Consider the following 11,552-nt stretch of genomic DNA (forward strand, 5'->3'; position numbering starts at 1 on the left):
ATCTTATAATTTTTCAAAGAATTCTCTAAAAATCAACTGAGACAGGCAGTGATACACGCTTAAATCCATGGGAATGTATTTCTGTGTTAAGAGCTTTGGAATACTGGAGCATAGAGGTCTGAAAAAAATATGTAAGAAGTGTATTTCAGTTTTGAGTAACCAATTCTCTAATAAATAATTCAGTCTTTACATTCAGCCAGAGTTTTAGCAGTAACAACAACTTATTCTTTTAAGAGCTAAACATCCCTGAAGACATAGTAGTATTTAGTAAAATGTTCTATGTAAATACTCCTCTGCTTAATTCTGGAAGTCTTAAAGTATTTTTACTTTCTCATATACCAGTAATGTCTAAAACCAATAATGCCATGCCATGAGTGTCACCTGCCTCGATATTAGAATTAGAAATGGAACATTCACATAATAATAATTAATGTTGTCTAAATAGAGTATGGTACCTGGCAATCTTGCATTTTCGAAAACCAGTATCTTCAGAACCTGATGACTTTCTTTTCTTCTTCACTGGCATTCTGTGATCAATGGGAGAGCTGTTCACTTGAATTTCTCCTGAACAAAAATGAAGCATGACTACTGCATCACATAGTACAAACACCAAACCTGACATTTAGCTGCATTAAAAATTACAAAGATATTTAAAAATACCTAGAAAGTTCTGCTCACTCTGTCCATTCAAATCTCTGAAGAAATTCTTTTCTAATATGATCTGTAAATATAAAAAACCACATGGCTCAAACTCAAACTGTTCATGAAGCAATTCAAGTTCCACTTGAACTAAACTAGAGATTATTCAGAATCACTATTAAGGAACACTGCCATATTAAAAGAAGGCCTTCTTCATCTTTTCTGTGATTTATGTCCACTATGGCCAACAAGCTACTTTACCCTTGCAATACTGTACAATTTGATTTTAGTGGAAAAGGTGAGGCTGTTGATGCTGTTCAGTTTGACATAGTCGTTGAAACAAATTATTGCAAAATTTCTCTTGTCAAAACTTTAAACCAGAGTGGAAACCCAATTTGCTTTAAATGAATTACGCAATTTTATTTTATGTATCAAATCTGAGAAGTTGAACTTCAAAATGCTAATAATTAGAGATCTTTAAAGGCATCACTTTTTCTGTTCAGCCTTATTCTAAAAAAGTATAAAATAAAGCTATGCACGGTAAATAAATGTTACTATTTTCCAAAGATGGCCTAAAGTAGCAGTAAAAGCCAGGTATGAAAATACTTCACAAAAGACCCTTTAGGTAGTGTTAAATGCAATATATGTAATATGTACTGTATATCAGTCAGGGATCCAGTAAAGCTATTCAGAACAATGCCAGCAATGCATGGGCAAACCTGAAGGTGAAACATAAGCAGTAATACTCTGAGTTACCAAATATAACTGCAAAATACAAACCAGACCACCCCAAAAGACAGGTAACCAACACTTGAGAAAACTGTTGAAAGAAGAAGAGAAAAAAAAAAAAAAAAAAAAAAAAAAAAACATGGACAGATAATTCAAGCAATTCCCACAAACAATGCTACTGTATTGAACAGAGTGCCTTTTATTGCCATTGCACAGATGTACGAAATGTTATATCCCCTGAATAGTAAATGTTATAATAAAAACAGAATCTACAACAAATGCAACATATGCTCTGCATTTTACAAATGTGTGCAATTTAAAAACCAAGACGACATAAAAAAAAAAAAAAACACTGAAGGTGGAAAATTATATTATTCAATTCTATTCTATTATATTGAGGATTACTTGTGTTATTTTCTGCGAATTGTATTGTATTTACCGCCTTCCTTTTGACACCCACTAAACAAGGAAAGGGGTCTCTCTTTGAACTGCCTTTCCCAAGGTTTCTTCCATTTTTTTTACCTACTAGGGTTTTTTTGGGGGACTTTTTCCTTGTTTTCTTAGAGTCAAGAATGGAGGGCTGTCAAAAAGAAGGGCCTGTTAAATCCCATTGTGATTTTGGGCTATACAAAAATAAATTGTATTGTATTGTATATAAACAGTAAATAGTGGAGTAGCTCCAATTTACAGTGATTGCAAGGAGTCTCTGAAATATTGCACTTTTGTCCCACTGATGCCATGGGTGAAAGTGAAAGGCATAAGATCAAAAGCACTTACAAGCAGATGCAGTAAACAGATTTTTAAGAAAAATTTAGTTCACTAATAGCACTTGGATAAAAGCTTTTTAGCAGTTTGGAAGCATGTGCTTTAATAGAACTATAATGCCTTCCAGAAGGCAACAGACTGCGCCTTCTTCACCAGAGAAGCTGTGTCAACAGACCATGCAAGGTCCTGGGAGATGCATGTGCCAAGGAGTTTAAAGCTAGGCACTCTCTCCACTGTGTCTCCTCTGATGTACAGAGGAGCAGGTTCCTCCTCCTGCCACCTGAAGTTGATAATCAGCTCCTTTGTTTTGGAGGTGTTGAGCGCCAAATTGTTAATGAAGCACCATTCAGACAGTTTGCTGACCTTAATCTGAGACAGAAAGCACTGTAAACAGACACCAGATTATAGACGGCTGCAACAGGATCAAATAAACTTATAGAAAATAGAAAGTGGCCAAACTAAATCTTATTTCTATAAGCTCTGGTAGACAAACAGCTGTAACACTTAGCTGGCTAGACTTCCGTTACCAAAATGAAAATAATAGCTGTCTATTACAACGTAAAAAGAACTTTTGGAAAGAAAAAAAAAAAAGAAAACCCTGTGTCACAACTAACAAAAGAGGGTTAAAATCTCAATAAACAGACTAAACACTGCAATTACACACAATATGTAATGAAGAAAAACTTACAACGTTCCCATTGCTGAAACTGTTCTGAAAGAAACAAATTATGGTGTAAATAAAGAACAAATCAGGAGAAAAATAAACACTCAAAAATCAACAGCTGCACTCAGAATGAGAGTAACAATGATTCAAAACTGAGCAAAGTAAGGATTTATTAGTTCAGAAAAGGGTACTTGCTTAGAAAATCTCTTGTTTTTGGGTCAGGGGGGACTAAATTTTCTGGGGTTTTTTTTTCAACAGTTTTCTCAAGTGTACATTGTCAAAATGGTCAACAAAATAAAGGGACTTTAGATTATAGAAAATGCTAATGAAATTTCTTTTATAACTGAATGCCCAAAATGAAATACAAGCAGTTCGGCAAAGTCATGTAAGTTGCAAAATTGTGTTACATTTTCCCTTCAAGCGCTAAGCAACTGATGCTTGAGGGATACAACTGTGTACTTGTGATGCAAAGCTGACTGAAATCAGTGTAGCCACACAGGACTGAGAGCAACTAACTGGTTAATCTGGTACGCTGAAAGAAATACACCTTGTGGTGTGGATATAGGGAAAAAAAGTGACATTGGTATGCTAACAATTACTGCAAACATATACCTGCATACATGTAAAACACATTCTATTACAAACAAACAGGAAATGTGATTTAATGTCAGTGTAATAGGGTATTAAAAGTAACATATGTGTATGATCTTGTGTGTGGAATGTAGTGAGCCTACCACTATAACAATATTATTCAGAGTGATGTGCAACTCAGCCTGACTGGTGAGCTGATGCTGGCTCTGAAATCCAGAATCTTTCACAGAATACTAAAAACTACATAGAGGCTAGGTTCAAAATCAAACTGGTACTTTACCCAAGTCATTTTGCTAATATGAGGGGGGACCCAAAAATAACAAGAATTTGTTGTTATTTTTATGTTTCTCTGAACATTTCCAAAATGTAATCACCCTCAAAATATTCTCCCTGAGACACAAGACTTGTTCCACCACTTTTTCCATTTGTCAAAGTGGAACTGTTCTGAAATTCTTGCAAAGTCATAGCCCTCAATGCCTCCGTCGTTTGCTTCTTCACATCCTCTACATCCAAAAAATGCCTTCCTTTAAAGTCCCTTTTAATTCTTGGAAATAAGAAAAAAATCACAGAGTGTAAGGTCCTTTGGGAGTCAGGGTTGGAAGACCACTGTCATCCTATTTTTTCGTGAGAAACTGCCACACACTCAATGCTGTATGGGCGACAGTGTTGTCGTGATGCAGAAGCCACTCGCCCGATCGCTGTAATTCAGGTTGTTTTCTCCGCACTGCATCACGCAAATCACTTGAGCACTTTAAAGTAAAAACCCCTGCCTGGCTCAAAGTTTCTTCTTTGAAAGCCTCTTGAAGCATTGTGACAGCTTCTGCTGCCGTTTTCCCTAAAAGGAAACAAAACTTGATGCAAACACATTATTCTTTAAAGTCTGCCATCACAAAATCGACGAAGACTGTAATAGAAGCTCAAAAAAAAAAAAAAAAAAAAGACGCTAACTTTACAGACTTTTCCCCAAGGATGGTGCTTGGCCAAATGATGCACAATGCAGTCTAAAACATGCACCTAGCCAGCAAACATCGAAACCAATGCCCCTCCAGAAAAAAATTCTCGTTATTTTTGTGTCCCCCCTCGTATGAATATGATGGATGGAGGTTATATAAATTACCCAGGCTGAGTAAGTGCATGGATACAGGGATTTTTTTTTGACAAGTTTTTCCTATACTGTTTCATTAACCATGCACTAGAAATGCAAATTCTTAGACACAATTTTTTTTTCACATTTAAAAAAAATGAAGTGTTGTGGTGCATTTTTTACACATTTTAAAATGTATTTATTTAATTTTATCTCACTGAAGCTAAAGCTGAAGCTGAAATCATGTCACTACAGGTAAAAATGTGTTTAACTATTACCACCCAAAACACACCGATTAAAAAAAAAATCTCAGTTCATCATTATTATTATTAATTTTAACTGTAGAATTTCTTTATCACAGAAAGACTGGAAACACTCACTAAGGTACAATACATTCATTGATACACTGTTGCTGTTTGGCTCTGTGAGCTTGCAGTAGGCATGTCAACTAATAAATGCAGTCAGAATGTTTCATATTTAAAATATTTTTTGAATATTGAGAAACCTGCATTAAAAATTCTTGGGCTACCAAAATGTATACTACCATGAGGAGCATTTCACAAATAATTATTTAACTTTTACCCGCAAACAAAACTGAACACAGTTCTATATCTATATATAAAAGTCAAAGTATGTATTTATTTACATTTACATCATTTAGCAGACGCTCTTATCCAGAGCGACTTACAACAGTGTTAGTTTTTTTTCGCATACCCCTCGGGGTCAGAGCGCAGGGTCAGCCATTGTACAGCACCCCCTGGAGCAATTACAGGTTAAGGGCCTTGCTCAAGGGCCCAGCAGAGTAGGATCTCTTTTGGCACTGACGGGGATTCGAACCGGCAACCTTCGGGATACCAGCGCAGATCCTTAGCCTCAGAGCCACCACTCCGCTCTATTTATGTATGTTCCGAACGGCTGGCGCAATTTTCATGAAACTTGGTACACGTTTCTCATTGGTCGACTAAAAATACTGTAGGTGAAATTAACCCTAATCCACCCCCTTCTTGGTCGGTTATGGGGATTTGATCTTGCGGTCTTGTATGCATGTTATAATCCAGTTGACACTCGGAATGACCACCAGAGGGCGAACTGGAGGTGACTGCCAGCATCGTTTATGGTTGAGCAGCACCGCCTGCCTGTTGCTTTTGAAATTAAATTGATTGGTGGCTCTGAGAATAAGGATCTGCGTTGGTATCCCGAAGGTTGCCGGTTCGAATCCCCGTCACTGCCAAAAGAGATGCTACTCTGCTGGGCCCTTGAGCAAGGCCCTTAACCTGTAATTGCTCCAGGGGTGCTGTACAATGGCTGACCCTACGCTCTGACCCCAAGGGGTATGCGAAAAAACAAGTAATTTCCTTCGGGATTAATAAAGTATATAATAAAATAAATAAATAAATACATACATACATACAAGCCAAGCACATTAATAAGTCTTCATTGTTTGTTAATTTTTTAAAGTTGTGTTTTTGTTAATGATATTTTTCTCAAACATTTATTTTATATATATATATATATATATATATATATATATATATATATATATATATATATATATAAACCACACACTATTTTCTTCCTGGGCAACGCTGGGTATTTCAGCTAGTTAACAATAGAAAGTCATCAAACAATGCTTCCAATCCTCTTATTTGGGGCTCAGAAAGAAGTCAACTGGAATGCATTTACTGTACATGACACGTGCTTGCAACAAGAAAAAAAAAACTGACTTATTACTATAGCATTTTATTAAACTAAGCACAGCTTACTTAACATCAGCTTTACTATGCATTTGTTGCATTAAAATAATAGTTTAAAAGGAAAAACATGGGTGTGCAAACCCACTCAATAGCAAAAAAATGAAGGTATTTTAAATACTTAGCTGCATTTCGCTCAGTTACTGTTTTTGGGCATAGATATTTTCCATTAGCAATCTGGTTAGAAGCCATCATGGATAGAAGTGCCTATGAGACAAAATTTCCTGAAACAAATGCTCGAGCGATCTCATTAATTACTCCTTCTCCTGGCTGAAATAATCTGTCTCAATGTTTCAGATATCCCTAAATTTATGTTGAGGAGCTCAATGTACTGTGCTAATTCCAGCAGCAGAAACTCGGCAGGAGTGTTGTGGGTAACACGTTAAAAATAATGTGTGTTAAGCAGTTCAATTACTTATTAAAGTAAAATATACCTGTGTTATTATTATCCCAGCAGCACTGGGTGAAAGGCATAAAGCACACGTGCCAGTAAATCAGTCAGCAGGGCTCAATCACACAGCCAAGCAGAAAAGAGTGTGCTGCGTGCAATCCTGTAACAGAAACATTTATTAATAATTATCATCTTAGTTTTTAATCCTGCTATTTGCTACAGATATGGTGAAACAGACTGATCATGTGATGTAGTATCCAGTGTTCAAATTGCAAATCATTCGTGACCTTATTCCAGTTAAGTGTGTATGTAAAAGCACTCATTGTAACTAGAATTTTAAGGTGCTTTGTGCCAGATAATATTAACATACTCCTGCAATATGCCTCGATTTCTAAGCTGGGTAAACATCAGAAATACTTTTTCTATATGATAATTTGAAGTTTCCCACGAAAAATAAATATGTGCCAGTATACTCTAATATATAAATGGCTACTGTTGCACCACAAAGTTGGAATGACTCCAGGTTACAACTCCCATAGTTCAGAGCCAAATCTCAGTCATGTCAGGAATGTCAAGCTTCAGGGAGATGTATACAATGTTACATTATATACAATCATGTATAGCGCAAATCAAGGACGACCACATTCTCAGAAATTGGCTTTCCACACTGTTAATCTAGGCATTAGGCACAGCATTGTGAAAAAGTATTTGTCCCCTTGCTGTTATTGCAAATTTTGCATAATGAATGGCTTCAGATATTTATACAAAACACAATATTTAAAAAAAGACATCTGTGCAAAGAGTTTTTAAATCACTACTTTTCTTATTCAAGGAAGAAAGTTATCAACCCATATGGAAAATGTAACTGTGTCCATAGTTTCAATATTTTGCTCTATCAACTTTACATCCAATAATCACAACAAAATGCTTCCTATAATTTGACGCCAGTCTTTCATATCATTGTTGAGGAATTTTAATTGCAGAACTGCTTTAATTCAGACACACTGATTGGTATGACAGTGCCGAGTTCAAAACAGGGCTTTAACTTGGAAAATATGTCTCTCTCTAAACCATTTAGTTGTAGACATGATTTTGTGTTTAAGTTGCTGACCTGCTGCATAATTGAATTTTGCTTTAGGAATATTCTAGCAAATTGATGCTTTCTTCAGTAATGGAATGTCTTCAAGGTCCTGATATCAAAGCATTTCCACACCACCAAACTACAAATTCCACGTTTTATTGTATTTATGATGTTCTTGTAGTTAAATGGTGCATTATGTTTGAGCAAGCCATCGTGGGACACAAGTGATCCAAAGAGTTTTAATTCTGACTCATCTGTCCAGATAACATTACTCCAGACTTGGGGAACAACCAGGTATTTTGTTGCAAATGTGAGATGAACACTAAAGTTACTCCTTAAAAGCCAATGTTTCCATCTTGCTACTCTTTCACAAAGCCCATTTTCCCTCACTCTCTTTCTTATTGTGGAATCAAGAACACTGATCTTGGCAGAGGTTTTGAGAGGCCTACAGTTCTTTGGCAGTTCTTCTGGGATCCTCAGTGACTTCTTAAACAATTTGTTGCTGTTCCTTTGGTATAAATTTGGTCAAGTCTGCCTTTCCTGGGAAGATTCCCTAATGGTACAAATGTTGTCTGTTTGGAAATGACACCCACTGAAGTGCCGTGGAGTCCCAAGGCCTTAGAAATGGTTTTATAACTCAGACTAGCAACTTTCAGTAACATTTTCCATCATCTCTTCTGGAATTTCCTTTGATTGTGGCACAGAGTTCTTCTGGAAACCCTGTTGTGACTACTTCACTTGTACAGTAAGGGAAAATCCAGAAGAAGGGTGAGCTGAGATGTTTGGTTGCAGTTGCTGTAGGTCTGGCTGTGTTCAGTCAGCAGAGTTTAATTATGTCAGCTAACATTGGTCAGCTGTTTCACTGAGAATGTAAGGAGGAAGGTATTGGACGATATATGTAAGCAATACACAAGTAAAAATGTAGAAGTAAACAGTGTTACATGCTTACTCTGGTTTCCCTTTTCCTAATATGAAATATTGTCTAAACATCTAAAGTCATTCATTCTGACATTTATATCAAAATAAGCAATATCAGGAAGGGGCAAATATTTCTTTCACAGCACTATATTCTTTCAAATCATTCTTAGGCCATTAAGGCTGACCAGTTGTGCATGATTATATGGCTGTTTAATAGAAGTCCCTCTATTTTCGATAACGAGGGTACTGATCAAAAGTGAAACACACAGAATGAAAAAACTCATTTGAAAGCAATATATTCACACTGCATTTCTTGATATGTTTTTGTCCTTAATGGCATTGTGCTTTTTCATGGTAGTCAAACAAAAATGTCATTTGAAAAATTTTAATTACACATGCTTGAAGAATCCTTGTACATTGTATATTTTTTCTACTTATAGTTGAACTTAGAAAAATTGCTCAGAACAGAAAAGTCTAGAAGCTTGTGATGAAGCAATGGGTGTAAATCTGAATCTGCTTAATCTAATTAAGGTTCTGGGGGGATTGAAGGCATCTCAGAAGCACGGAGCACAAAGCAGGAATCAACGAGGTGGTAAAAACCAAGAAGCATTCCATTACTGATGCGACTCATCAAGAGAATGCTGTGGTCAAAACTAGCACAAACAATCACTTAACAGAATCGTCTGCCACTTAGCATCAGCAATACAATCCAGTCACTATTCAGGGAGTGGATGCAGGGGTGGTGCACTGCTACAGATACTTGGGGGTCCACATTAACAGAGTGGACTGGTCTCATAACACAGATGAACTATATAAGAAAGGGCAGAGCAGGCTCTTTTTCCTTAGGAGACGGTGTTCCTTTAATGTGGAAAGCGATACCCTTCATATGTGAGGGCCAGTACAACTTTCTACACTGTGGTGTACTGGGCTTGCAACATCACTTCAAGAGAGGCCCATCGAATCAAAAGGTTAATGAAAAGAGCAAGCTCGGTTATAGGACACACTCTGGACCCCCTGGATGCAAGTAGAGTAGGAAAGAATTAGGACACAACTGAATGTCATTATGAACAATGCTGCACATCCTCTCTCCGATACACTGAGAACTTGCAACCAACAAATTATGAAGCAAAAGTGAGTCAAGAAACAGTACTGCGTCTCCTTTACACAAACGGCAAATTCCCTTCATAAATTCCTCACTCACAGTAAAACTGCAACTGCCAAGTTATGTCTGTGTTTTTTTTTCTTTGTAGTCATTCTGGGTGTGTGTGTGTGTATTATTTATTTAGTGAGCTTTTGTTAAAAGCCAAATTTCGCGTGGGGACAAATAAAGTTCTAATGATGTGTCTAAACGTAAACACTGACTAGTAAAACACTTCTGTCATGAAGAAAAACACAAATTGAGAAACAGGGCAATCAATATAATTTGTTCAAATGGAAAATGACTCCTCTGAACTGGCACGGGATGTTACAATCTACATATAATGTTTGTCATAAACAGCTCGAGTTGGCCATATCACCTTCTTCTTTGATGAGCTTGACTTCCAGCTTCACACTTAATGTCTATTCAATCGCCCCCTTAGTCATTAAATAACTGTCTAACACTGTACTACCAACTGACTCGCCAAAATACCCACAAGGCAAAATGATACATTTTCATGCTATATTACCATTAACTTTAAATTTCACAAAGGTAGACGATTTCAGTAGACTCCGCCGTTTAACGGTAAAGCCCTGCGCTTGCCAATCTGAGCCTAAAGACAAAAGCCAATGTGGGCTGACCAAGGATATCTGGACACGCCGCCTATGTTTAAAAGTGTTGACTGGAAGGGAAAAAAGGCTTCAAATGAGATGAATGTGAAAGCCCAGGACAATAAGCATCGATACACCGACATACAGTTGGTTCAGTGACTCGGATAAAACGAAATAAAAGCACGTTTGACTTACAGGCGAGTGAGTCAGCAGAGGTTCGCGCTTCACACTTCAGCCGAATCAAATAAGCTCGTTTTGCTCGCCGCTTACTCGGACATTGCATAACCCTATTTAGTATTTTCAGTACACAACATCGTGGCGACAAAACCAACTAATTTAGAGGCAACACACATAGCCAACCGCGATAGCAAAATGAGGCCTCGCGTGGCAGAAAAATGATCATTCTACCAGCATACGCATACAAAATGAACTGCTACGAAACCAATTCAACCGGGTGACGGCTCGTGCAGTCCAAATTATTCCAGAGGAATAAATCGTGATTAACTAAACGCGTCGACATTATTCGAGAAGGTGGTCTTTATGTCAGGCAATCATGACAACGACAAAACGAATCACTGTAGATTTATAAATTGTTACCGAACGCAATTAAATGAATCGTCCTCGGTTAGGGGGGACAGAAGTCTTGTCTTGTAACAAGATTGGGAATAATGGACCAGCCATTATAAAACTAACTCGCTTTATCTACCTCCTCCAAGCAGTTTAATACAAAGATCGGGCATTACATATGCCCCCCATCCCCCCCTTACCAAACGGTACGCAGCTCCAAAGCCACACAGCCCCAACCTCACTCACCAAGAAACAACAAACTCGATGACTTCAAAAGGTTTATATTTTAATACTCCATACCTGTTAAGGCCTTGAGAAGATACGTATAAACCTGTATCTTTAAGTTCACTATGACCAAATCCTTACTCTGGCTTCTCGACTCGCAGCAGCCGCACACACAGGCAAACAATCCAGAAGCACTTTGCGTCTCACACCGGTACTGCAATCTCTTCCTTCCGGTGCAGCCGTCGTCGTCTGGGACAAACCATTTCTCCAAAACGGGAGGGAGTTTTTAAATCTGTAGAGAGAGACAGACACACATGCACCACACACACACACAAAAACAGATTCGCTTCTATTAAGAAGAACTCTATAATTTTTCCAATGTGTATATTAAAATAAAA

The 11,552-nt window shown here is 37.3% G+C and overlaps 1 protein-coding gene across 6 annotated transcripts in view; it reads right to left on the reverse strand.

The window, feature by feature from the left end:
- Positions 1-11,385, reverse strand: part of dcun1d5 (DCN1, defective in cullin neddylation 1, domain containing 5 (S. cerevisiae)) — a 28,348-nt gene extending 16,963 nt beyond the window's left edge. The window contains exons 1-4 of one of the 6 annotated variants that reach the window (XM_028800386.2): positions 11,230-11,383; positions 6,658-6,774; positions 661-721; positions 456-564 (exon numbers count right to left, since the gene is read on the reverse strand). In XM_028800386.2, the coding sequence (XP_028656219.1) occupies positions 456-526 (71 nt within the window). In that variant the 5' untranslated portion in view covers positions 527-564; positions 661-721; positions 6,658-6,774; positions 11,230-11,383. Of the gene's footprint in view, positions 1-455; positions 589-660; positions 722-6,657; positions 6,775-11,229 lie in introns of all 6 variants that reach the window. The other 5 variants (XM_028800383.2, XM_028800385.2, XM_028800382.2 and 2 more) reach the window with 5 other exon arrangements.
- Between the last annotated feature and the right edge of the window lie 167 nt (positions 11,386-11,552).

This window comes from Erpetoichthys calabaricus, chromosome 4 (assembly GCF_900747795.2).
Source record: "Erpetoichthys calabaricus chromosome 4, fErpCal1.3, whole genome shotgun sequence".
Taxonomy (NCBI): Eukaryota; Metazoa; Chordata; class Cladistia; order Polypteriformes; family Polypteridae; genus Erpetoichthys; species Erpetoichthys calabaricus.